The 27,977-nt window shown below is 35.3% G+C and overlaps 3 protein-coding genes across 14 annotated transcripts; 1 reads left to right on the top strand and 2 right to left on the bottom strand.

Annotated features, from left to right (window-relative positions):
* Window positions 1-683: 683 nt before the first annotated feature.
* On the bottom strand, window positions 684-2,221 carry LOC108985978 (expansin-A10-like). The gene is made up of 3 exons (XM_018958473.2): window positions 1,964-2,221; window positions 1,559-1,847; window positions 684-1,468 (listed from the first exon to the last, which is right to left on the bottom strand). Exons 1-3 carry the CDS (start codon window positions 2,088-2,090, stop codon window positions 1,159-1,161), a joined length of 726 nt encoding a protein of 241 aa, XP_018814018.1. The 5' UTR covers window positions 2,091-2,221; the 3' UTR covers window positions 684-1,158.
* An 8,096-nt stretch (window positions 2,222-10,317) lies between these two features.
* LOC108990461 (polypyrimidine tract-binding protein homolog 1-like) lies at window positions 10,318-16,984 on the bottom strand. 3 transcript variants are annotated; one of them, XM_018964434.2, is made up of 11 exons: window positions 16,653-16,980; window positions 15,772-15,981; window positions 14,132-14,194; window positions 13,980-14,053; window positions 13,782-13,877; window positions 13,368-13,425; window positions 13,190-13,294; window positions 13,025-13,106; window positions 11,755-11,867; window positions 11,088-11,525; window positions 10,318-10,727 (listed from the first exon to the last, which is right to left on the bottom strand). In XM_018964434.2, the coding sequence occupies exons 1-10, from the start codon at window positions 16,833-16,835 to the stop codon at window positions 11,088-11,090; spliced, it is 1,422 nt and encodes a 473-aa protein (XP_018819979.1). In that variant the 5' UTR covers window positions 16,836-16,980; the 3' UTR covers window positions 10,318-10,727. The 3 variants fall into 3 exon arrangements, with proteins under 3 accessions (XP_018819979.1, XP_018819978.1, XP_018819980.1); XM_018964433.2 differs by lacking the exon at window positions 10,318-10,727 and having other exon boundaries at window positions 10,815-11,525; XM_018964435.2 differs by lacking the exon at window positions 10,318-10,727 and having other exon boundaries at window positions 11,410-11,525; window positions 11,802-11,867; window positions 16,653-16,984.
* A 2,940-nt stretch (window positions 16,985-19,924) lies between these two features.
* LOC108990460 (KH domain-containing protein HEN4-like) lies at window positions 19,925-26,010 on the top strand. Of its 10 annotated transcripts, none has more exons than XR_004802558.1 (9): window positions 19,960-20,089; window positions 21,454-22,059; window positions 22,463-22,891; window positions 22,986-23,243; window positions 23,397-23,663; window positions 24,017-24,084; window positions 24,427-24,498; window positions 25,347-25,770; window positions 25,899-26,010. XR_004802558.1 is itself a non-coding variant. In XM_018964427.2 (8 exons), exons 2-7 carry the CDS (start codon window positions 21,481-21,483, stop codon window positions 24,473-24,475), a joined length of 1,650 nt encoding a protein of 549 aa, XP_018819972.1. In that variant the 5' UTR covers window positions 19,925-20,089; window positions 21,454-21,480; the 3' UTR covers window positions 24,476-24,498; window positions 24,678-25,103. The 10 variants fall into 10 exon arrangements, 6 of the variants coding, with proteins under 6 accessions (XP_018819972.1, XP_018819971.1, XP_035550603.1 ...); XR_004802557.1 differs by having other exon boundaries at window positions 25,347-25,793; XR_004802559.1 differs by lacking the exons at window positions 25,347-25,770; window positions 25,899-26,010 and adding exons at window positions 24,199-24,215; window positions 24,678-25,103.
* The last annotated feature ends 1,967 nt before the right edge of the window (window positions 26,011-27,977 follow it).

Here is a 27,977-nt window from a genome sequence, read left to right as displayed (position 1 = left end):
CACTTGCCGGAGCTCTCTTTTCCAAGCTCTAATTTGCTAAAATAACATTCTTAAATTGTATTTTACAATTCTTTTTATATAATCGGATGAAATTTTTTTCCTGGCTCGGTATTAATGTAGAATGCCAAGCGATCCAACTCACGATCTACAATTGTCAAAAATATTTGAACATACCAAGACTATTTTACTTGGGCAAAAGCATTTTCCTGTGTCCCCCATTAATGGAGACAGGTAGAGAAAAACTTAAAAGAGAGTACATGCATAATCACTTTGCTGTCTTTCATATATAGTTGGATTTGGGGGCTCATTTCACTCTAAAGTTTTACGACACCAAATTTATGAAAGATAAGATATATTCATGGGGATAAGTTTGTATTGTCAATTTCTGACCATTCCACTGCTGCCTCCTGGAGGTTGGAGATAAAAGGTTTAAGTAGTTTAAGCTTATTATAAAGTAAAATTGTCTATTTGCACGAGCAATTCATCCCAGAACAAACCAAATTAGTTTGATTACTAACTTTATGCAGTTTACTTTATATCATCGAAAAGGTAATGTCTGGAAAATGAAAGCTTTACATCTCCATTGGCTATATCAGAAAGTGAAGCTTTACCAATCACATTCAAGTGACATGTCAAATACAGACACACGCATATGCAGCTTATTAAAGCTTACTACAGTGACCTTCGAGATACAAGCATATATCATTATCGATGCAATTTTTTCTGAGATAAGCATAGATGCCTCCTGTAAATGCATTATCTAGACAGTTCTTACACTTTGATGCATAGCGGCAGGCAGTAAAATTACAGTGCCAAACTACCATCAACAGAACGTTAAAGACTTGCTTTTCATACTTCGATGCACTACAGGCAGGTAGTAAATCTGCACCACCTAGCTGCCATTAACTCTCTCTCTCTCTCCAGCAACTAATTAAATAAGGTCTCCAGGCTTCAAAACAAAGCGAGACATGAACTGCAAAAACTCACAATCATATTTAAACGGAGAGGACCTTTTCAAACCAAACCTTGCCATTTTGAGCCAATATTAAGGGTCCTATATACTCTGCTTTTTAATATAAATCTGTAGGATTTTTTAACCATAGCCTTGCCATACTTTAGTAGACATGGTGTAATCAGTCTTAATAGAGTGAGGGACGTTTAATAGCGAAACTGTCCACCAGTATAAGTCTGTCCAAAGGACCAACTGGTCGGGGCAACATTGTATGAAACCACACTGCGTCCATCGCTGGTTGTGACAACAAAAGAGAGGCTTTGTCCATTGAGATATGAATTGCTCTGCCAATTTTGGCCCCAATTCCGGGACATTGCCTGCCAGCCACCTCTTGAGCCCTTGATGGAAACCGCATGCACATCCCCAGCACCACCAACATTGGTCACTAGAACTAAATTGAAGTAGGAATGACCATTGACGGTGAACCTAATACCTCCACTTTTTCTGCAACTTACCCTATAGAAACCATGACAGAGAAATTAACTGGAGGCGTTTGAAAATAACTAAGAGGGAGAAAACTTGTGAGTAAAATGCTCGCTAGATTACCTTCTGTAAACTACAGGAACTATCCCAGCTCTGTATTGGGCAATGTGTTGGAAGATTGGCTGAGAGAGATCAAAGTGGGGGCGGGGAGGGTCACACCAACCCCCTGGTGGGCAGAAATTTGTGGCGGTGACCACAATGGAGCCAGGGAGGCACCATTGTGGATCATTTGCACATCTAATTTCAAAGCAAGCCCCACAGCTTAGGCCATTGTCGAACAATGCAGTGCTCAGTGCTGCTGTGTTAACCCCATAACCCTGGCTGTATAGGTTTCCATACCCACAAGCCCCGCCTATAAAATAGCCAAAAAGATAATGGATTAGCAAATCTTCTTATCTACAGAAGAAAACAATATGATTAAGTAAAAAAATTATAAAAAATTAGATTCAGTTCGATACAGTTACGTACCCATCGTCCCAGAAGCATCACCTCCACCATAGAAAGTGGCATGAGCATCTGTCCAACCTCCATAATACCCATTAACTGACGCGACCATGGAGATAAACCCCACCATAAAGAAACCAAAAAGAGCCATTTTCCTGCACTAAGCAAACTAGCTGGACAGGAATTGAACCTTGAGAAGACTTGCATGGGGAAATGAAGAGTGGGGGAATAAATAGAGGCCAGTCAACATCAAAACTGACTGACAACCCGACTCATCTTTGAGCTGTTGGGACCATGCAACTTAAAGACTACGTGAAGTGGTTTCGAACCTTTTGGTACCGTGAACTGTTGAAACTATCCATTTCACTGCAGATTACAAAAGTTTTTTCTTTGGGGGAAGGGGGGTTGAGACCGCGTGGTTTCAGGCTGTCGACTTGGAAAATATCTTTGTATCCGAAGTGGGGCAATATGAATTAATGCCCGAGTTCAAACTCTTCTCTAGCCCTATACGCTAAATGATGGATGCATGAGTAAGACAAGAAGGGAACAGTTTCTAGGCACCAAACGAAAATTACCATTTTCCATGTTTTCAGATCTATAGCTTACCAGATTTATCGCCATTACCGATCTTATCAACTTACTACGACTCTGTCTCTATTGCCGTCAAAACCTTCTACCTCATATTAAGATCCGGAGGATCCAACAACCTACCAAAATGCAGTTTAGATCATTATGATGTTGGCATCGAAAATCAACACACTCGATAAGATGTTCTGTGGTCATGTTACCACATGCAGGCCAGACTGGTCAGAGTTCTCATTTTGTAATTTACACAGTTTCCTTGCTGTCAGTTTCATTCTACATCTCCATAATGAAATTGACATTTAATGTCAATCATATGAATGGGAAAGGTTCTGCGGATTACATAAATAACAAAAAAGAAATACAATTTCCTTTCTCTATATCCTATTTCAAAGATTACTTACTAGAGCATCTATGCTGAGTAAAATTAACCTACCCCTCTACTCCAACCTCCAACATTTACTTTGGTCTTCATCTACCACAACATGACAAACGGTTGTTTGAAGCAGGTAACGTCATTTGATGTAAAAGCTTCAGGGCATTGATCCAACTGTACTATTCTTTCTAGACCACACGTACTTGCCTTGCTCCCTAACTTTTGTTTCATGTCTTTTTGCAACACATGAGATCCTTTCTACTTTGGCTGGGAGAAGTAATAATATAGGATCCTTGAGTGAACTGTGAAGCATATATTAGTACTGCATGATTGTAATAAAATGTTGAATTGGAAATTGTGGTAAATGTTGAGATGACAAAATATTTTTTTCATTAAAAGAAATATTCCACATTACCCAATTGATCAGGGCAGAGAGAGAGAGAGAGAGAGAGCTAGCTGGTAATTATAAATTTCTTTCAGATGACTAATTAAATTCAAAACTCGTACAGACGTGATCATGTGAGAATACCAGTGAGGGTGGACTTGAATTGTTATAAGATTCAGTACAGTTTTCAATCAATCTCTGACAGAAGATAGCATAGCGCCATTGCATGCTTTCAATTTACTTGTGATTGGAGACAGTATCAAACCCGATATCCCAACTTATGATATTGTGGGGGGTTCAATGTTGTCCAACTCATGCAAATTAACCAATTTACTTTATCTCAACCTCAAATAACATGTTCCAGTTGATCATGACCAAGAGCTTTTAATTAATTCATATAATTACAGGACTGTAATAATGGTGTAGGCTAGTGTAGCCTATAAAATATAGCCTCTAGAACGCCTCAATGAAAGTCTCAAATCACATAGTCTATACTCCAAAAAGACTAGTCAATGATACAATTGGAACCTCATTTGAACCATATAAAGAGCAAGAACTTATCATTCCCAAATAATGTGAGATCTTATTTACTACCTACCCTTATCATATGGGATATTACAACCTCCTAATTAAATTTAATTGTCAGTCGTTTCTAATTAAGATCTTTTATAGTTTTGTTTGGAGTTTAAAATTTAGAGTTCAAGTTCAAAATCTTTGACATAAAGTTGGAGAGAAATGAGTATATAGTATCGACCCTATAATATTTACGGGGGAAAAAAATCATTATATCATGACAAATACTTTCCTGTTAAAAAACAGTAGTTTCTGATCTAGGAAAATCATTCAAGTCAGTGCCAAAGATTTTTCACGCTTCTACATACAAACAGAGAAGGCAGTGCCTCAGCGTAGCACGTTTATCGTGAGCAATGACAAATGCATCCATCTTAGTTCAGTTCAATATCTGACCCACAAATTTTAAAGATGTGGGGAGAATGAACATGCTGATATGAAGCTGTTTCTGCGTCAGAGAGACTTGATCAGAAGATTTCACTCTTTCTGCATACATTGTATGGAAAGCATTGCTTCAGCATAGCAAGTTTGTCATCGATCGACAATGACAACGCATTATAGTTCAATTCTTCGGACCCGCGAATTAAAGATGGGATGCCTGATATGGACATCACTGCCGTCGCTTTTAAGTACGTACTACTACATATTAGCAATAATTCATTTCTGCATGTGCAGATGCCTCTGCACTCTAAAAGCATGTGATACGGATAATTAACTTGGGTTCATTTAGAATGTGACACAATTTACAATATTTCCATATGATCGATATACGTGTACAATTTTGGTGTAAGGAACATGTTTGCTTGAATATGAGATAAACTAATTATTAAACAAGCCATAAAGCTCTGGCTTTGGGTAGTAATTCATATATGTCGTCCCATATGCAGTCAATGTGCGATCACAAAAAATCAGTCCCTTTCTGCAACGTTGTCTCCCTCAGACCAGTATATATCACATGTTTGCTTTGGATGAGAATTGATGTGGCCAGGATGAAACAGTTTAGTTCTATCTTCTTCTTCATTATCCCCCATTTTTGTCGACAAAAAGCTATACTGCATTAGTAATGTATCACCCCAACCTAATTTAAGTTGCCTACGCCATTGAGAACATCGTAATCCCAAGTTCAGTCGATGCAAGCTCGTGGTCCTTCATTTATTGTTTCTTTCATGCATGCTCATGGTCTTGAGCCGGCCGGCCAGTGCATCATGTCTGGCGCATGCATGATCAATCTATGAGGGACTCACATCACATCCGCACTGTTTCATGAACCATACGTACACTCACATCCGTGGTCCTTTTGTATCAATGATCTATGTTGGTTTGTAAACATACTTTGATCATCAAGATTGCATGATCAGAGCTCAAGCGTGATAGAATAACCATATCCTTTAATTTTAATGATATCTAGAGTCGTGGATAGAGCTAGGTCATGATCAAGCTATTAAATAACATACACGATGTGGTCTGGTCACCGGCCAACATCAACGAAAGCAAACTCATGTAAAGACTAAAAAGTCATGAGATGGGCAAGTCATATAAAATCACCAGCTGGGTGGCATGTTCCAGTGTCCCCGAGTCACTTCCATGGTTTTCTTTAAAAAATTAAAAAATTTATTATTTATTATTTATTTATGACAACTGTCTGAAAGTAGAATGAAATAAGCTACTTGCACTTGAATGCAGATATGAGCATTACTATTGGTTTCATCAAAGTTATCTCCAAAATTTAGTTAAAAGTATATGTTTTTTATAAATTCAAAACTATTCAAGTCGTAACTCCATACTAAATTAATCAAAATAATAATATAATATTTTTTTTAATAATAATTCTTTTATTTATTTTTTCATATTTTGTAACTACACTAACCATATATTAATTAATAATTTAAAAAATTAAATTATTATATTTTTCCAGTTATTATTTTTCCTCAACCTATTTCTCAACGTACTTTTAGTTGGGTCTGATTTTTTAAAATAAAATTTTATTTTTGAAGATGAATAGTTCATCTTCAAATATAAAAAAACACTCCCAAATACTATAGCTCATATTGCAAGTCTCTATTATTTGACTACTCTAATACAGATCTTTCAAGCCATATTTCTTCAAATTTAGCCAATGTCAGTGCTCTTGAGCATTGGCAAATGGTTAGTCTTCAAATATAAAGAAACACTCTCAAATACTATAGCTCATATTGCAAGTCTCTATTATTTGGCTACTCTAATACAGATCTTTCAAGCCATATTTCTTCAAATTTAGCCAATGTCAGTGCTCTTGAGCATTGGCAATGGCCTAGCCATTTGCCAATGCAAGTCCAAATTAAGAGCAAATGTGGAAAAAACATCTGCATTGACCTAGCTAAACTTCCCAAGTTTGACATTTATACTACAATATATCTTAGCTCCCCTCCATATCTGGCTAGGTATTGTTCACCATTGAAAGATATATTTTATTATTTCATCTACCATCTCTCTTTCCATGTTTTCATCTCGAAACGTGTGAAACACAGAGACCTGCATCTTCTTCGATTGTCCACGCCCTCTCCTCTTTGTCGATCATCCATGCCATCGTCTTCCAGCCCACAAATCATCCACGCCGTCGTCTTCCAGCCCACAAGAGACCTGCACATTTCCTCCACAAATCTGTCATAACAAAATCACCATTTGGGTATTTCTTACAAACTAATTTATGATTTGGATTTTTCCCTGTGTTTTGCTTTACATGGGTTTAGATTTACACTCTGTTCGATTTTCATGGTTCTTACATGGGTTTCGATGAACACTCTGTTTCGATTTACACTCTACTTTGATGTGGAATTTATTCTTTTATTGAGTTGGGTTTTCTTTTATTGTTTTGTTTTTCGTTGTCTTGAAAAAGTTGAACAACCGATCGAAAACCATACACGTCTCTGTCTTGTACAAGGCCTACAATACAGTCTACATTTCCCCAAATATCTATTTGTTGATGCACGTAAGTTTCATGTTAAAGATCTAAATTATGCATATTTGGTTTAGTTGAAGAGTTCACTGAGTTAGTAACTTGGGTTATCTATTTATCTATCAATTTATTCTATGGGAATTGAATTTGGATTGAGATTTCTATTCAAAGAGGTTATATTGAGCCTAGTGCTTTTAGTAATAGCTTCTTCAAGTAGATTTTCTATTTATTAACATCTTTAAACAAAAAAAGGGGTAAAAAATGACATGAACAAAAAACACATTTACCAATATCCTGTTCAAATAGTCATTGTATTCTAAGGCACACATAAATATACAATGCCTACAAATATTCTATTCAAATACCCAGGAAAGAAAATAATATTTTCATTCACTTGATTTTCTCAACATTCTCGTATGGATTTACATGGAGGTAGAAGATTCTCTATTTATTTGCTATGCTTGTACTGTGTCTGTTGTGTATTTCTGTTGTGCATGCGTGATGTCTTCTGTTGTGATGGTTTTGTGCATTCTGTTATAGCCCTTGTCCTCTACTGTGATGCTTTTGTGCATTATGTTATGTCTTATCATCTGCTTTGACAGATTTAATATGGCCCTTCACTAGTAAATCAAGTAACTTGCATGCTTTAAAGTGAAAATTGTTTACTTGGCTTATTCAAAAGCGAGTTTTTTAATTGATTTGGAGAGTACTCTTGTTGCCTTGAAATCGAAGTGGCTTGGTTGACACTATAGAATATTGAACAACTTATTTTCATTTCTCCAGTTTGTTGGGCACTGGATGATCTGGAACAATCAATAGGTTTAACATTATTTTGATGTTTACTGTTTTGCCTCTAGATTCCATTATCATCATAATATGAGCAATTGAGAGACTACACATCTTCGTCAAGGAAGATCATAGTGATGAACAAAATGGACCTTGCAAATCGGTCTCAAATTAAGGTGGAGTGTGGACTGTTTTGGGGTATATTTGTGGACTGTTTTGGCTATTTGTGAACTGGATGTTATGAACTTATAAAAAAAAAAAACTAGATGTTATGAATGTTATGAACTGGATGTATTGTCTCAGTTTTTCTATTACCAAACTCTGCTCGACTCTAGAATGCTCTAGCTCAAAGTTCAAGCCAAATTTGTACACTAGGTAATTCTGAGTTATTTGTAGCTATCAAAAGTATAGTAAATGTTGAGATATTTTATAATAATATACATGTCTCAACATGAGAAACTCCCTCTTGTTCAAATTATGGAAGAATGTGATGATGAAGAATATGGAAACAGAGTATTATCGATGTTAGTGTTATTTCGAATATAAATGAATACAAAATTACAAATTACATTAATTTCAAATGTAAATGTTTGTTGGCTTCAACCACAATTCTAAATCTAAATGTTAGGTAGAAGAAATGTTGGTATGTTTGTATATGTGATTGTTGGGTGAATGGTTGACAAAATATATTTATTGAATAATTAGGTTCAGGGAAAAAATAGTTGAAAAATAATAATTTTATTTTTTAATAAAGTTATTAATTAATATATTAAGTGTATTTGTAAAATATTAAAAGAAAATTATCAAATATTATTTAAATATATAATATTTTATTATTATTTAGACTTTAAGATAACCAGTCCAATGTGGACTAATATAGCTAGAAGTTCATGTTATGATCAAAAGATAACATTCTAGTTAAATTTTAGACTTGGCAATGAACTTATAACCACCACTAGATCCCACTCACAGCTTCTTCTTTTTTGCTCAAGGGAGCAACCAAAAAAAAGATGTTCCATGTGGGCATGAATTCTAAATGAGAAAGTATGACGTATGAACAAGTTTGCCTATTAATATGTGTAATCTTTATTTATGAATGGAACTTAGTGGGAGATACGTACCCATGCAGATTTTAAGCCTTACACAAACTACTATTTAGATATTCGTCCGCCCATGACATGCATGCAGCTACTCATGTGTGATCAGGAAATTTCAGTCACATGTATGCTCTGGATCGATCGATGTAAACTGATCGAGCGACGAAACAGTTCGTTCTATCTTCTTCATTATAATCTCTATTGTTTGTTGACAAAAAGCTACACTTCATTAAAAATGGCCCACCACCCTAGCTTCCTAAATCAAAATGCAGACAACTTTTAGAACATCATAAAGCCAAAATTACATGCAATTAGCTCGTGAACCTTAATTTGTTTCTTCTTGCAAACCCATCTTAAGCTATGTGTCTCATTCATTAATCAGTAAGATTCGATTCACATTATCATACATCTTCAAGACTATCTGGTGATTCATTCTCTTATACCCGCGGTGGTCCTTTTGCATTGATGATCATGATATATTTATTTGTCTCTAAAATTTGATCATCGATGAGAGCTCAAGTAGACTAGAAGAACATATTCTTGTCATTATATATAGGATCATTGAGGTGATATCTTATTAATTAGCGTGTGGTGCATGCACGCCTATCTAATTTAACGAATTAGCAAGATTTGGATAAAAGTGAGATATGCAAAATATATAATAACAGAGGTGACCTCATTAGGTCAAATGCCGCCGACTCACTTCCATGGGTCTTTTAGTGCTTTGTAGATTCCATGTTGGATGTTTATTTCAGAATAACATTTTTTTGACCAGGCTCTGGCTGCCGCCTTTAAGGCTACATTTGAAATATGGAAGTAGTTGAGCTCATCTAAGTTGAGTTCAAATTTAAGTCCAGCCCAATATCTAAATACACAACTTTCAAATCACTAAATATCACTCACTCAAGACTTCTTTACATGTGAGACCCACAACATTTTTCAACTCAACACATCTTTACACGCCAGACTCAAGACCTCTTTCAACTTTCCATAAATATATCTAAAGTCATTTTAACATCCAAACACATCTAAACTCATCTTATGTGGCCTCACAAAACTCACTCTACTATCTCAACTCACTACTATTTATAAAGAACTCAATTCATCTCAACTCAACTCAACATCCAAACGCAATCCTAAGTTTGATGAAATAAGCCTACTTACAGTAAAATGTAGGTAAGGGATTACTCCCTTAAAAGCCTATCACCTCCAGATCCCACCACCAGTTTTTTTTTTTTTTTTCTCAGTAAAAAAATATAAAAAAAAAAAGATAAGAAAAGATGTCCAACATATGAATTATCGCAGGTTTTAATCAAAAGGATGCATAGATGAGTTTTTCCTTCTAAAATCACGAGGGGGGCAGTCAGTATATCCATAAAGGAAAGGAAAAAGTCAGTATAAGAGGCAAAATGCCGACTCAAAAGTTGAGAGATGATTACTTGCACGGGGTCGCTACTATAAAATCCTTTTCCTAGTAGAGTAGATCCTTCCCAGCAAAACACATACAGCAAGAAAGTAGCTTTTTTGTCTCTTTATTTATTTATTTTTATTTTTTTGTTTCATATAAAAAATATCAGAGCAAAAATAAAATATAACTTTACGTATCTAAACAAACAATATACACTATTAACTCCAAACTAAACTTAAGTTTCTCTAAGCCTGGTATATAAATTATAATATCTTTAATAGATACAACTATATTTTTATATATATCGAAACAGATCAAGCAGTCCAGATGAATATTTCTAAGGATTAATGACAAGAAATGCTTAGCCAGGATGTGAAACATTTGAGTGTCGCACATCTTCATAATCAATCATATCAATCCGTACCTTGCACAGCACAGGATTTCTCTCCTTTCCATTCCAAGCTCGATCAGCGGCGTGTTCAGAATTCTCTCCATGCTACCAAACTCGATAAGATTCTAACCAAATTGTTTTGGGAGGCAAATTGTATAAATTCTGCTTTCCCTTTGCTGCAAACATACTTATTGCCAGCTTATGCACAGTCATTAGAATCTTCCCCTCAGCCACTATTCATTACCCACACCCCACACCCTATGAAAAAAGAAAGAAAAAACCGTCAAGTGTGGAATATGGAGTGTGGAGGTGAATAGTGATTGATGCATAGCAAATCCCTTAATCAACCGTTTCCAATCCTGACTAATATATATTAAAATTATAAAAGGTTGGAAACACAAAGGGAAAAACACAGAGAGGTCACTCTCAACCCCAAATGCAGCCAGAATTGATATCCTGAAGCATGCCTCACTGAAAAATTTAGTCAGTCACAGGCTTCTTACGGGCATGATCGTCACTGTTTCCTCAATAAACAAAATGAAAATGTAGAATTTTGGATACAAGCACGAGACACTAGAAATGCTAGTAACTTGCATTTACGTAAAGTGAAGATGCAACCTATTGGCCATAATAAGTAGGGTGACCAGGAGGCGGACCACCGCTAGGTCGCACATTTGGTGGAATCCCCGGCTGAAGCTGACCAGAAGATGAAGCACCACCAGGTCGCACATTTGGTGGAAACCCTGAAGAAAATCCCATTGAAGAGACGGCAGAATGAATTTGGCTGGTCGCTACTGCAAAAGTTTGACCAGGATAAGTGCTAGGAACAGATCCAAATGGGGCTCTGCCGGCCTGCATGGAGGCATCCCATGGTGCCATCGGTCTGCTAGGATACTGAGCAGGAACAGAACCGCCAGTATTAAAATCATTTCCAGCATACATTGGACCAGGCCGAGGATTTTGCCAAGCTGCTGGAGCACCAGGGAGACCTGACACTTGTGATGTAAGCAAACTTGCATCTGGGATCGTGTAATCTCTACTTTTGTCACTGTAAGCCTGTATGTAACAAATGTAAAACAAATGGTCAGATTCTCAAATATTATTCATAAACATGTAATAAATACAAGTAACCATGATAAAGAGCAATTAAGTGTCAAGAAGCATACATTTAAGGACCAAGTTCGATCAAGAAATGATCCACTCTCCCTTCTAAGAACTTCTTTACATTATTTCCCCTTTCATTTTTTTTTCTCATTTACATTAAATCAAAATTACATATTTGTACCTTTACATTGAGATCAGTATGACGAGAGTATGATAGATGAAGCTTACAATAGCCACCATCATATATGCAATGCCCCTCTAAAGCTTCTCGGGCAACTGCTGCAATACTAACATCTGAAGAGAACAAATAATATATCAATAGACAGCCATGAAAAGATAAAATAACGGGAAAGGGGGGAAGGAGAGAAAAAATTGGGGAACTAAAATTAAAAGTAAATCCTGCGCCTTGTTAATATGTGTCAACAATTAATTAGAGGCCTTGAAATGCAAATACGACAGACAAATTCCAGAGAGAAAATAAATGAAAAAGAACAGTAAAAGGTGTATTGTAATTTGGTACAAATTCCAGCATAAAGAATCAATGAGACCAAAATGAGAGAATGCAGAAAGAAAAAAGCCACATAAATAGACTTTCAACAATACCTCCAGGTAATATGCATTAACCCTAGCAGGTAAACAGATCCTGAGTTGATATCTGTCCCATATGCTTCAACAATTAAAGTGGGTGGTTGGAAAAAAAAGTAAACATCTTCCTGAGACCTAACCAACTTGAATCTACTCAAGCCCATCACCACATTTCAATAGAGTGAAAACTAGATCCATACCTCAAACATACAAATTTCAAGGTATATCAGTTCCACACCTCTTATTCAATGACTTATGTTATAATGAGATATATGGTACAATGGATTCTAACAAGGTCCTTTCAAGTAAACAGAGTCGACTAGCTGGATTGCATATTAGCACAAGGAACCTTTTGAAAACTAAATCATCTCCCCTCAGTTCAAACTGTGTGATCAAACATAGTAGCTATAATGAAGAAAAACCGCACCCAAAAACAAAACTAAAATGTGCAGTGTCAATTACTAGTTATAACATATTACATGATGATAAGGGGCTCTTTAAATTCACTGGTGCACTAATGACACCAGTTGGAGTGGCACCCAGAAAATAAAATGAGGTGTGTTGGATGGGATCACAGGTTCAGTTAAAGGTCCAATGGTCCAATGCTTGGCAAAGAGGTTTGAGAGAGAAGACCAAAGAATGACTGGTAAAGATTGACAAATATAATAGTGAAAATACAGAGGAAATTTTCCTTCTTAGGCCAAAGCCTCAAAGTACGAGGAAAACAAACATATGAAAGAAACATACCAGCGTGCAAGAACAGAACAAACACCAAGGTATAAGGATGCATGTAATTCAATGCAGAAGGATTTGAAAGAAACACCAAATGCTTGGGAGACATAATAGCCAAATAGAGAATCATATACCAGGGTATTGAACAAGTGCCTGGGTTTGACCATTCTTCTCAAATATAGCAATTTTCTGGACAGTGCCAAAGGCAGAGAATACCTGTGACAGGTAAAGCAGCATAATTGTATAAGCAAGTAACCTAGTTGAATCACTTCAAAAGAGGAATGCATACAAATCCTCACCGTGTGCAGAACGTCCACAGTGACAGCATACTGCATATTCTCAATTGAAGCAAGAAGCACATTACTCTCAGCTTCTTTCCTCTTTCCATCAGGCCCTAGTGCAGGCTGAACACTACAGTTTGTTAGTGTACACTCACAAATGCAAATTGCAATAAAAGTTCCATGAACAAGAAGTTACCTGCACAACACCCTCAATTGCAGTAGGATTCACAGGAAGATATGGATTTGTATAGTCCCTGCAGGATTATGCAAATAAATTCCAGACCTATCATGCATTGTTATGCATACCACTACTTTATGCAACATTTAGAAAGTGCCACTGAGTAAAAACACAACCACATTTCCGAAAACAAGGACTGACACTCCAATATACTTAATTTTGACCAAGTTGTAAACAAACAAAGGCAACACTGTCGTACTAAACTAAAATTTTGCATGAAGCAGTCAAAGTAACCCTCAATCCTTTATACTTCAATATATTTTTCAACAAAATAAACAGAGAGCAGAGGATTGGAGCAAAGAACAAGGTCAACACAAAAGAATTTTAAAAATAGAAGAAACAGATTATAGAATCTCTTGATTCCGTTGTTACCTGCTTCTGTGAGACTGGAACTTGATATTCAGATCAGTGTGTGCAGAATATGAAATACGCAGGTGACATGAATTAACATGCTCTGGAAGCAAATACCTATATAGAAACCATTAGAACATGAATACAGGAGTAAAATATCGATGCCCTTCCAAATTTACCAAAGCCCAAAGGAGACATGGGGGCGACAATGAGGCATACCTGGGTATGCTTCTTTCATTTAAGGCATTCCTAGCAGCAGATGCGGTCTCAGCATCACTAAACTGGATTAATGCCTGCCAGATGCCATAGAAGTGGGTGATATAGCAAGACAAAAATAATTTCAAAAGCATCTACAGCAGTTGAAATCACACCTGGAAACCAGCAGCCTTTTCAAAAGTAGCAATTTTATGTACAAAGCCAAAAGCAGAAAATACCTGGCAAAAAAATTTCAAATAGTATGATTCCATCGTATCAATATCGTTACGAAAAGGAAAAATGATAACTATCAGAAGCCAACCGAGATGTAGATAATATGGGTACAAAAAGTAAATTCCAAACAGATGAGAAATAAGTGCAGAATGACACCTGTACATATATGCGTGACCTTAGAAAGGAGTATGACGTACATGACAATAATTCCAAACTGTCTCCAACAAAAGATATAAATAAGAGACATCATCATCTGTGATTCAACCAATTTAAAAAAAAAAAAGTGTATAATTCATTCAGGATGCTTGCTCCAAAAAAGTTAGAAGAACATGATAAACGAACTCTAACGCTGAAATATGCAACCAATATTCCCTAGATATATACTATGGGAAGATACGAAACCTAGAGTTATTATTTAGATTGCAACTACATAAGAAACAAAATGATAAACGGATAATCTAGAGTAGCGGTCATAAAAAAAAAATCGAGATGTGCCTGTAAACAAAATATTCAAGCATGCCATACGAAACCAGATATTATACAAGAGTTTGTTAAGGTTAACATGAAAATGACAAATACTACTGCATGCAAAAATTTATCAATTCAGCCATTACATAAGAAAGATTCTGAAATTCATTCCCAGGCTGATCATGAGTCCCACCTTTTTTTTTTTTTTTGATAAGTGATCATGAGTCCCACCTAATTGTAATCTGAATATGAACAATGCTTTTGTTTATTTTTATTGAACATTAATAACACCTTATCTTACTTATCATAAAGAAAATCTTTCGGACCTTCAAAACATCAACAAGGCATGTGCTACACAAGAGGCGTAGACAAAAATGTGCCTTTTGCACAACTTTAGACCTCATTTCCCGAGGGTTCATGCATAATACAATTGATTTATCTCTCTCAATTCTTAAAAGGAATAACACTTTTCTTGGGTTTTAACATCAGAAGTACCAGAAAAAATGTCCTTTATTTGTCGTATTTCTTAAGTTGAGATTTACACTATATGGCTCATCGTGTAACATAATAATAACACATTTCATTAACTAGAAACTCCTAAAATATTCATAAGAAAAGGTACTGAGATTTTTTTTAAGTTCCTTTCAAGTCCACTTAAAAACTTAAAAGAAATACTCTAGGCTGTTAATCAAGACTAAGACAAGGCCATACAATGTGTCAATTGGTGGATCATATTTTTTAACATTATAAAAATAGCTCTCACAAGGCAATTGATATCTATGAAGATACATATTGTAGATTGATCTATCTTAAACCTCTATCTTTTACGCTATTTTCCTAGAGGCTTCTGCATTGTGTTGCAAGGAGAGGATCAAGGCTGTTACATATCCACCTTAAAAACCCGATAGAATTACTTTCTTGGAAGAAAAAGATTGTTAATATAATGAAATCCAAATACCAAGGAAAGAAATATTGGCTTTACAAAAATTTAAAAAAAAAATAAAGGAAGACTTAAGTAGTTCATGCCTCTTTAAAAAACAAACTAGTTAATATAAGGATTGTACCATCAGAAAATTTGAAACAATGCAACTGATTGAGTCAGAAAAGCACATACCAAGTGAATTACATCAATGCTAACATCACCAACTTCTACACCCTCAATGGTAACCAGCAAGACATTTCCAGGAACATCTCCTGGACTTTTGTTGTTCACGATTTCATGTCTATTTGAATATTGAATATACACAGTTTTGCCACGAACTTGGGCAGGCTCAGAAGATGATGCATAGTATGAAACCATTGATATGGCCTGATTTAAATCTGCCTGAAATAGTTAACAATTTTTAATAAGTTCCTGAAATAGTTAACATTTCTATTATAAATAAATTCACATAGAAATAAATAATTAAAAACAACCAACAATAAAGTGAGTACTTAGGACAAATACATTTCCATAAAACCAGCTTAGAGTTAAGAGTGCGGATGCCTACATGGAAATTAATCCATTTGAAATTCTGGGGTATTTGTACATCTTCTGGAGGGCCACTGTCGTTTTCTTTTTCTTTTTCTTTTTCTTTTTTAATCTGATTAATCATTTTCTACCATGCCAAACGGATTTGAAAAATAATCGTAGATAAATCATTGCAAAATGGTAAAATACTAAGAAAACACCATAGACCATTAAATCAACCCCATAAATTATCTCTCAGTTCCATGGAATTCATCGCAATAGAATGACCCCCAAAGTATCCATTAGTTGGAAATCCCAGTTCAGCGAAAAGCCAAATCAACAAAATCTCATCTCACCAAGATCCAAAATGTTCCTCACCAAAACCCCTCTCTTATGAACAAATACATGCCTAACTAAATCCCTATATGTCAAGCCATATAGATACAAAGCAAGTATAAACAACGTAAAACCTTTACATACTCCGCGATACGGTCAGATTCCAATAAAAAACAGCACGAATTCTTCCAATACAAAGAGAGGCTTACAAATTCGACGAAAGCCTGGTTGCGATTGGCGCCAACGTTGCACTTGGTGTTGACGATCTTGCCGAATGGCTTGCAGAGCTCGATGAGCTCCTCCTCGATGCACTCCCAGGGGAGATTGCGGAGGTGGAGGACCTTCGAGGGGGTTTGGGTGTATCGGAACTGGGGCTGCCCCGATGTCGACATCTAGGGGGTGTTCGGGCAAAAAACAGATGGACGGTGTTTGGCAGTGTAGAAAGCAATGAGATTTTCCCGAGAAAGTTTGGGGGAAAATCAAGGTAGATACGACTGAGATGTAATCTCAAATCTGGAGCATTCACACGAGGGAAGGATGGTATAGGGCGCATTAGTTGGTTTCCTTCTCTTTTGTTCAATTTACCGATTTATCCTTCACAATACGGCCCCATTTTCATGAAGTAATAATCTCTCATTTCTCATTTTTCTTTTAAAAACGATCTCTTTTATTGATATGCTAAATTTTAGAAATAATTGCTTATTTCTATATCTTAAATTATTAAAGTGGTCTTTATTAATCTATCAAACTTTAACATCTCTCAATATCTCTTAATATTTTCATTTAAATCAATGACACATATAACAAGATCTTAATCATCAAAATTATGATTTTAATTTTATTAATTCAAATCACAAAAAATGCTATTAGCGGCATTTGAAGGATTAGCTAATGATTAAGAAATAATTATTAAATTTGCTATTGTATTGGAGGAGATATTAATGAGAAAAATATTTAGCAATGGCACAATTAGAGCCTAAGCTTGTATTTAAGGGACCTGAGAAGATTAAGGGTAGGTTTGGAGAGTGAGATGAGAATTTTGTGTTTTATTTTAGTATTTAAAATATTATGTTTTAGTATTATTATTGTATTGGGATTTGAAAAAGTTGAATTGAGATTTAAAAAAGTTGAATTGTTTATTATATTTTATATGGGAATTTGAAAAAAATGTAATGATGAGATGAGATGATATGAGAATTTTGTGTCTCATCACACCCTCCAAACCTGCCCTAAAGCGACTTTAAATTTTAATTTGAAGCTTGATTTTGAGCTTGACCCATTTGACTACTATCAGTGAGACAAAAACAACACATTATGATTGAGATGTTGTTGATTGAAATAATAATAAAGAAGTATGTGAATATAAATTCTGTGTTGTTTAGTAATAACATATATATTGCTGGCGGTCAAATTTACTTTATAAAGAGTTGGGATACCAATATCATCACAGCAAAATTCAAAGACAATTGCCAATAGTATCTTTATATTTAACAACAATTAAACTGTGACGCCCCCAAACCTCTATTTGGGATAGAACAGAGACTTAAAGCGTCGGGACGTGCAATACAAAGTTACATACTCTCCGTTCATGATAATTAATATACAATACATATTATAATGTAACTAGTAATATACAATAATCGTAACGGAATAAAGGTAACTAAATATAACTCATGTTAGAATAAACTAAAACATTACAATAGCATTAATAATCATCATAAGTTTGAACTTAAAGGTATCATATCCTTAATACAATATACTTAAAATAACAAGTCTTGGTGATTAAATCAACTATTTCATACGCTCTAAAGTACGAAGAGTTAAAGCTATGAACACCAAAACAAGGTCTAATATTCGATAGAGATTCAACTCCACTTCAATCAGTCGGATCATCGGTCCATCATGTCCGTCCTCGTCTGGTCCTAATACAATTTCTATCATTCCTCCCGAAATGGTAGTGGGACTATTACAATGAGATTCCTTAAAATCTCAATAAGTTAACAACCAACGTGCATAAAGATAAATTATGTACAATAAATGACAAATATGAAATGTATGCTATGCAGAAAATCAGTATTTGTCTCCCATCCAGATTCCTAGCCATAACTCCACATTGAATTAGTCATTGAATCCATAAAAATAAAAATATTATATTATATTTTTAATAAAAATATTTTTTATTTCTTTTTTCATATTTTACAATTACACTAATCATATGTTAATTAATAATTTAATTTGATTATTACATTATTACTACAAGACGGTTGAAGATTAAGCGTCAATAAAAAATACCATTGGAGATTAAAAGTGAATAAAAAATAGATTTGATTGGTGAACGATAATCCTTAAAATTTGAAGAAACCCATTAATTATTCTAGCTCAAACATTCTTATTTATCTCTTTGACTAATTCAATATAGCTCTATTTTAATAAAATTCATTATATTTTACATTTGGTTAGGCTCTTGATGAAGCCAATACCAACGATCTAAATCCATTTATACTTAGTCATTTATGCTTAACCCACTAATAATGCAAAGTACCATTCTACTATTGGCTTCTTGGTAGTAAATCCTAAAATAAAATGCTAAAACTCTTTCAATAATTATAGTTAAACTCAATGTGTGATTCTTAAGTTAAAAAAAAACAATCCCTCAAAATTTTCAAAAGGAAAATAAATAAATAAATATATATATATATATAATCATCATCTTACACTAACGAAAATTAAGAAGCTAAGGTCAAATTTTAATGGACCTTTAAAGTCGGGTGTTAAATAAACATGACAAATAATGAATTAGAGTTTCATATTAATTTTAGTACTATTATATAAAAATTAAAATATAATTAAATTTGTATTATAATTGATGTCGAAATTTTTTACCCATGTGTTGAGTTTATTATTAATTAGTCTTAATTTTGATGGTATTGTCATCAATTATGCTTGTAGACTTTCAGGGGGTAAGACTGGCTTCCCAAAAGACAAATTTGTTTTTAGAGATAGATTAAGTAAGATGAGTTGTGATTAAAATTAAAAAATTAAATAAAATATTATTAGAATATATTTTTTAATATTATTTTTATTTTAAGATTTAAAAAAGTTAAATTATTTATTTTATTTTATATGAAAATTATAAAAATTTATAATAATAAGATGTGATTATATAAGAGGTTTTCAAAGTTTTTAATTTTATCCCTGAATTAATCGAGGAATCACCCTTTATATTTAAAAGGATGAAGGTGAAAAGATTAGGTGTCGTTTGAATATAAAAATATTCTCAATTCATTTTATCTCATCTTATTATTATAATTTTTTAAATTTTTAAGTAAAATATAATAAATAATTTATTTTTTAAAAATTTTAAATAATAATAATATTAAAAATAATATTTTATTTAATTCATAAAAAATTATTTCATTTCTTCTGAAAAACCGGAAAAAATGAGAAATATTGAAAATGTAAAAAGATATGGGGAGGAAATATTCCCCTGTAATAATTTCTCAATAAAAGCAGGTCTGGTCAAAACCCTAGAAATCAATAACGCAGAGAACGTAGCCAGATTTCTCTTCACGCGAACTCTCATCAGACACTCGTCACCCGCACAGATTTTGTTCCCACCAAATATTTACCCATTCATTAGATCAAGGTATATCCCCTGTTTTTTCCTCTACCTCCACCACTTTTCCTTCTACCACGATCTTCTCTATATCCTCAGCAAATTCTTGTGTTTTTTTTCAAATTTTTGGTGGGGAATTAAGGTTTTAAGGGGCTTTTGATTTATCGGATCTACGCTTTAATTAGCCTCTATTCGTTCGTATCCGTGGCCTTTTTGTATTAACAGTTGTAGTTTAACTGAGCTGACCTTGAACTCGACGTTACGTTCTGTAATTATTTCCTGTTTGTCTCGACGGAAAATATTTATAGGACAACTTCCCGGGGGAATTTTGCTTTTTCTCCCTAAGATTTATGGTTTTTGTTATACCGCTGGTCCAATTCTCTGGTAGTTTTAGGAGTTATTTTAAATAATAACAACATTTGTTATGGAGCTTTTCGTTGAAATGACTATTTGGCCTCCTAACTAGGTGTTACCTCTTGTATACCCTACTTGGGTTATGCCTATTCTTGTTAATACAATCTCTTAAAAAAAAAAAAAAAGTTTCCGGTTTATGATCTTGAAAAATGATGGTATTGTGCGACATGCATAGGAATGTGTGGGATGAATTTAGGTGCGTTAGCTGAGGGGCATTGAATTTCACATTGACTGTGTAAAAAGCTTGCGTTTTAGGTTCTGTGGGTCAGGAAGCGGTGGCAAGGAGTAAACGGCCACCCTGGTTCGATTACAGTTGGGGTTTGGTTCCCGGTGTTATTGAAATTTGTGGGCAATGCTATTTTGGAGTTCAAGGTTTACTTTCAATAATGTTATTGCCCCCATAAATTGGAAGAGTTTGTTCTGTATAGTTTAGGTGGAACTTATTAGTTTAGGGGCGAACGAATGAATTTCTCGTAAGTGTGTTAGCTAGATAATATGGAATGCACTGGTCTGACTATTTTGATTGTGTAACTGATGGTTCAGGGAGTTCAGTTTATTTATTTGGGGTTCAATTTGATTTTGGCTTCATATTCTGGACCAGTTAACCATCTTCAAATTTTATTTGAAGACGTCTACTGGTGTGGGAATATGAGATTTGCAATATATGGATTCCTACTTCATAAAAAAAAAAAAAAAAAAAACACTGCAATATCCCCCAAGCACTTTTAAATATAACGTCTTTATTGTGTAATGGTCATACAAGTTTCTTATCCTTGTGTTCTTATCCTTGTGTACTTGGGCTATGCCTATTCTTATTAATATAATCGTTTACTTATAAAAAAAAATTTCTTATCCTGTAAAAGAGTGTCTATACCAGTTGAGTTGTCGGTTGAACTAAATTTGGCCAATCCCTATGGCTGTGTGTAGCTATTTTTAAAAAAATGAGTGGGATCTTTTCTTATCAATTTGTGCTTGATTAGTAACAGAATATCAATTCAGTTCTTCTAATGGCTGGTCAGAGGAACACTTATGGCAAGAGAACCCATTCTCAGTCTGACTATTCAGACAACGGAGGGAGTAAAAGGAGGAATCCTGGTGATGATAGAGATCAATTTGTTATTGATTCAGAAGATACTGTTTACCGGTACTTGTGCCCTGTAAGAAAGATTGGAAGTGTTATTGGTAGGGGAGGAGAAATTGTCAAGCAGTTGAGGGCAGACACTAAATCGAAGATTAGGATTGGCGAGACAGTGCCGGGATGTGATGAGCGTGTTGTTACTATCTACAGCTCCAGTGAGGAGACTAATGCCTTTGAAGACAGTGGTAATCATGTTTGTCCGGCACAGGAAGCTCTTTTCAAGGTACATGATAGAGTTGTTGCTGAAGATTTGCATGATGATGAGGACTCTGATGGAGGTCACCAAGTTACTGCTCGGCTTCTTGTTCCATCTGATCAGATTGGCTGTGTCATTGGAAAAGGCGGACAGATTGTTCAGAATATTCGTGGTGAGACTGGAGCCCAAATTCGCATTCTTAAGGATGAACATTTGCCTCCTTGTGCCTTGAGCTCTGATGAGCTCGTTCAGGTAATCTGGTCAGATTTTGCTGAAACGTCTATTATCTTGCTTGGATTTACACACTAAAATAGAATTTATATGCTTTTGTCGCCGTCTTCTTTTGGACCTGTTTTAGGTTTTGTTGTGGGAAATTATAAATTTTTGACTGAAGAAAATGTATCTTTTATATTGTGGAGAGATGTCTACCCGTTTTACTGATGCTGGGGTTGTTAGTATTTCTTAGTAAATTGTTTGCATTCATTCTCCTTGTAGAATATATATGCTAGAGGCTTGAAATAATACGCTGAGTTTTTTTTTTTAATGTTTATTATTTAGATAGTTTTTATTGGCTTAATATAGGTAATTGTTATAGAGTAGGGGAGAGAACCTTATAATATGGAGTGCTTATTCATATGTTTGTTATGTGTTGTAGATATCTGGGGAAGCCCCTGTTGTGAAGAAGGCTCTGCATCAAATCGCATCTCGCCTGCATGATAATCCATCACGATCTCAGCACTTGCTTACTTCTGCTATGTCCAATGTGTATGCATCTGGTGGTTCGTTAATGGGTCCAAGTGCTGGTGCTCCAATTGTGGGCATAGCGCCGCTGATGGGTCCTTATGGAGGATACAAGGGTGATACTGGAGACTGGTCGCGCTCCTTATACTCGGCTCCAAGGGATGAAGCATCTTCAAAAGAATTTTCTCTTCGTCTAGTTTGTCCCACTGGCAACATTGGAGGTGTGATTGGCAAGGGTGGTGTCATAATCAATCAGATCAGACAGGAGTCTGGGGCAGTAATTAAAGTTGATAGTTCCACTGCTGAAGGAGATGACTGCTTAATAACTATCTCAGCAAAGGAGGTAAATTTTTCTCTATGTTTGTATATGTTTTGTGGGCACATGAATTTAAGTATAACATGGCAGCGGTCTAAGGATTTCTAGACTGCCATTTCAGTTCTTCGAAGAAACGTATTCTCCCACCATACAAGCAGCTGTGCGCTTGCAACCCAGGTGCAGCGAGAAAGTTGAAAGAGATTCAGGAGCTGTCTCATTCACAACCCGCTTACTTGTCCCGACGTCACGAATTGGCTGCCTTATTGGTAAAGGAGGATCTATTGTAACAGAGATGAGGAGACTTACCAAAGCTAATATTCGCATACTCTCAAAGGAAAACCTTCCCAAGGTTGCATCTGAAGATGATGAGATGGTGCAGGTAAGGCATCAGTGTGGGTTTTTGGAAATGTATCTTTTCCTAATTATTGTCATAAAAAATGGGTGGGAGCCCCCATATAAGCATCAATGCATTTCTTAATACAGAGAAATGGTTTGATTTACCTAATGGATGCTACTTAATGTTGATAAACAGATTTCTGGAGACCTAGATATTGCCAAGGATGCTCTTATACAAGTAGTTACACGATTGAGAGCTAATGTTTTTGATAGAGAGGGTGCAGTGTCTGCATTCCTTCCTGTTCTGCCTTATCTGCCTGTGTCAGCAGAAGGTTCCGATGGTATAAATTATGAGAATAGAGATAGTAAAAGACATGGACGAGGACATTCTTATTCTGGTGGTTATGGTGGCTCAGGTGACTTGGCAGCTGCTGACAGTTATGGAGGTTATGGTGGCTCTCAGGTATTTTCTTAACCGGTCATATAGATGTATACTGACTTTTAAATTTATTCCGAGCAAGATGCTAGTACTAAAATCCTTATCCTGGTTATTTTTCCATATTCTGTATAACACACACACACACACACAGCCTTTTGTCTTGCTGCGAACAAAGCAATCCCATCCAGTCGAGGGGTGGTCTTCATTCTGTTGCCCTGCTAGTCTAAATCTCGTACTTTATTTGTTAGCGAGTAGTCAATTCAATGCATTGAAATATGTTAATCAGTTTTATTTTTGTGAATAAACATGTGAATCAGTTGCCGTTGCTTTCGTATCTATTCTTTTTGTTTGAGGGATACATTTTGCATGATTTGTAGATTGGAGGTAGTGGCAGTGCTTATGGAGCTTATGGCAGTTATTCTTCAGGGCGTACTGGTAGCTCTGGGTAATAATTTTCTTCCTTCATTATTCATCTATATACTTGGCCTGTGGCTTCTTTTTGTTTTTTTGTACATTTCTACGAGTGGTTATTGGCTAATCAGTTCTGTTCCAATTGCAGTGGAAAGAATGCTTGAGGTTGGCAGCCAGTATAAATCCTCCGTTTTCTTTAACCTTTCTGAATATGGATCCATAAAGTTTCTTTTTACATGTCCTATAATGCAAAATGAATGTCTGTTTAAGACTCTTTTGTACGTGTGCTGGAAGTTTCTAGTGTTGATTTGTATGGTCATTGTTTTCGATTGTCCTTTCTGAAGCTCCTAGAGTCTGATATTACCTTTGTTACCAGGTTGTCAGGCCAGACCCCTGTTTCTCGTCGGAGAAACTATGGTTACTAGTGTTTGTTGGTTGGTGCCTGCAGGTAGTGTCTGGTTTTCATTCATCCTTTTCCTTGTCTGTTGATATAACCGGCTATTTCCTCTAACATTAGCCCAGTCGCATATTAATGACAGTTTGATATCATAACCTGTCCAATCTCCCTGTGTAGAATTCTGATGTTCTTGTTTTCCCTTTGTTGCCTTTCCCTTCCCAACGAAACAGCTGAGATCTATGAAGCCTGAAGCCAGCCCACTGCCTCTTTTGATGAAGCCTACTGCCTAAACCAGAAGACCTGTTGAACCAGGGTTTGACATTCTGATGGCCTACCTTGACGCTTCTACTTAGAGTGGAGATCTTCTACACATCTAGATTTGCCACGTCCACGACTCCAAATTTCCCAAGCTTAATATCTTGTGCACCCATGAACCTATATATCCGGATTGCCGTTTTCTTTTTTCTTTTCCAGTTCACATTTCGGTCAACTGAAAACCTTGTTGCTCCAAGCCTCTAGTTGTTGTATCAGTGTTGAATTTGTTTACATGATATTTCTCAGCTGTGTAGTCTGATCTTTTGTGGTTCTTTTAACTTTACTGGAATTGTGTTGATCTTCTGAAACATAAAAAATAAAAAAGAGTCTATCTTCTGAAACCAAACTGATTATGCTGGAATGTAGCAGGAGCTCTCATGTTATCTCAATTTCAGGATTGATATTTATCCTTGTGCCCATCTAAAAGCAGATACCAACATACCCTGCTATATTCAGCTTTATAATCTCGTAGTTGTGATATCCATCTGTATCTGTGAAACTTTAGCTATGATGAGTCTGATTGAAAGTAGTAAGCTGTATCTATCGGGTGTTCATTTTAATGATTGTCTATGACTCTGATCTAGTGGAACTGCTTGACAAAAGCATTGACTAATGATAGTACGGCAGAATATTTTACTGAAGTTGCGGCAACATTATTAGCTAGGCATGGGTTGGTGATTATGGAGACATCTGTTTTAAGGATAGGATCAGGTGTGCACCCAATAGTGTTTATCTTTCAGCTCCAATGATGTGTGTGGCTGTACTACTGAAACTCATGCTTTTTTAAAAGTTCTATTTGGCAGTTGCATTGGCTTCCTGGCGGTTTCATTTTAAAAATGAAATATATAGTGATACTGATGGAGTTCATGGCTGAAGTCGGTTATAAAGATGCCAGCTTTTAAGGTCTGGTTGCTGGGAAATTTTTTTGGTGCATGCTTTTGGAGGCGGATTTGGAGATTTCTTGCGTGTAGTTGATAAATAATGATTCTTGGGACTTGTTAAAAAAAGGTTAATACATCATGATCCTTGGGGTAGGTCAGATCTCTTCACAACCCCGTAAAGAGTGGGCTCAATGGGATGCAAATTTCTAGCTCACCAAATGTTAATATAAGTTTCATGTGCTATTCCTTTTGCAGGTTCCACAAGTATCGTCTTCATAGAAGGCAGGTACAACCTGAGAATGAACATCGTAAACAGGCAAGTTCCAATTTGGTTTGTTGAGAATTCAAATTGCCTTTCAATTTTTCATGTTTGCGGGCTATATACATGTATGTGTTGTTTACAATGGAAGGGCAGAGGCAAGTGTAAAAGCCTCCCTTCTCCCCCCCAAAAAAAAAGAAAAAGAAAAAAGAAAAAAAAAAAAGAAAAGGCTTATTGAAGATTGAAAATCCAGGTAAACTGTTGTGATTTACTATTATGCCGTTGGTTCCAAACATTATATTTCCCATATAAAGTTGCTGTTTTATTGAGTTTTTGGGTGGAACATAGAAATATGGACCACAACTTGGTGCTTTCTATTTACCGTGATTGATAGATGGAAGATTTGATACAGACGAATGAAATCGAAACCCTCATTCATACCTAACTTGGGAGTCACTAAAAAATGCAATTTTTATTTCAAATTTTTGGTTATACGATTTGTACCTATTCAAAGCTCTCGAGCCTCCCAGGCTGCTCCATTTGGCCTCTATCTAATTCTGTGGGACGAAATATCATTGTAGAATTGGTCATAATTTTAAAAGCTAAACCTCGGAATCCCCGGCGAGTGAAATGAGAAACTGGTCTGTTTTTAGGACTCAACCCTTTTTTTTTTTTTTTTACTATATGGGTTTTTGCTAATTATTTATTCTTTTGCAAAAGTAAAATGATAGTATGACTATCAAATATGCTTATCACTCATTTTTATTTGTATTTTTTTTTAATAATTAAAAAAGTGGCTATTAATGAATTTATATGTATATTTTTTTTAATAGTTAAAGATGTTTAAAAAATGTTTAAAGAAAAAAGAAAAAAAAAAAAGAAAGGAAGGAGAATTTTAGGGAAACTGAACCATGATAAATATTTTGCAAAGGATAATGCTAGGTTGCAGGTACTTTGATAGTCCGTACTGCTACTTTAATTTAATATTACGATGTATATATATTTTTTTTATTTAAAAAAAAAAAACACATATAGGTGAAATTAATTGGTCCACAAATGCTACTTTTCCTTGGGTATTAATTAATGAGTCTTGCTACAGCCCCCGCTCCCTCTCCCGCTCTCGGTCCCGCTCAGTGTAAAATGTACTATTTTTTTATTTTATTTTTTTATACATGTATTTTTTAACACTATAAAATATTTTTAAAAAAAATAAAAAAAATTATAATATCATTAAAAAATACTTACTTAATCATTAAGTAAAAAAAAAAATATATTAAAAAAATAATTTTACATTGAGTGGGACCAAGAGCGGGACTTGGAGGGACCTGGAGTGGTGAGAGTAGCATTATTCTTAATTAATTCATCTTTGGTGCAGTTCTATGAACCGTGGGGGTGACCACAGTGATATTATTCAAAATGTACGTACTCGTTGCCAGCTAACAGCCCCAAAGACAGATAGGTTCGATTATTCATTGGCAGCAATTTAATTTTTTACCCAGTACCATTCTCTGTCCTCCCGTTTACCATTTATTATAATTCTTTTTTATTTTTTATTTTTTGTTTTGGTTGTTCTTGGGTGATTGTTGGGCAACCATTCCCTCTGCCTCTTTTTATATTTTGGGCTATCTCACTTGTATCTTTCTAGATAGATATAGGTTCAATAGTTTTACGAATCAAATCAAGGTTGTAATAAAAAAGCCATCTTTCAGGGTAACATTCAGACAGCATGTTGTGGATATTTCTGGCCAGTACTCGCATTTGGTGGTGCAAAATTTTATTTTTCTCTTTGTGCGATAATTTGGTGATAATTTGTGAATCCTCCTCTCTGTGCCACGGCTCATCTCCACCAGACTCCTCAAGTCCTCGGCAGTGGCCGCCCTGGACGTGGGTACTGGGCAGAGGCCTATTTGATATGGAAAACACTTGTTTCACAGGCCGAAATCCTCTATCTATTTTTTTTTTTCCCTTAGTGATCAATTAAGTTTTATTTTATTTTTTTTATTTTTAGATTCTAAATAGTTTAAAAGAATGGTGAAAGTAAGATGTGTTTAGATGTTAAGTTGGATTCAGTTTTT

This window comes from Juglans regia, chromosome 1 (assembly GCF_001411555.2).
Source record: "Juglans regia cultivar Chandler chromosome 1, Walnut 2.0, whole genome shotgun sequence".
Classification (NCBI taxonomy): Eukaryota; Viridiplantae; Streptophyta; class Magnoliopsida; order Fagales; family Juglandaceae; genus Juglans; species Juglans regia.
This window is presented reverse-complemented; position numbering and strand designations above follow the sequence as displayed.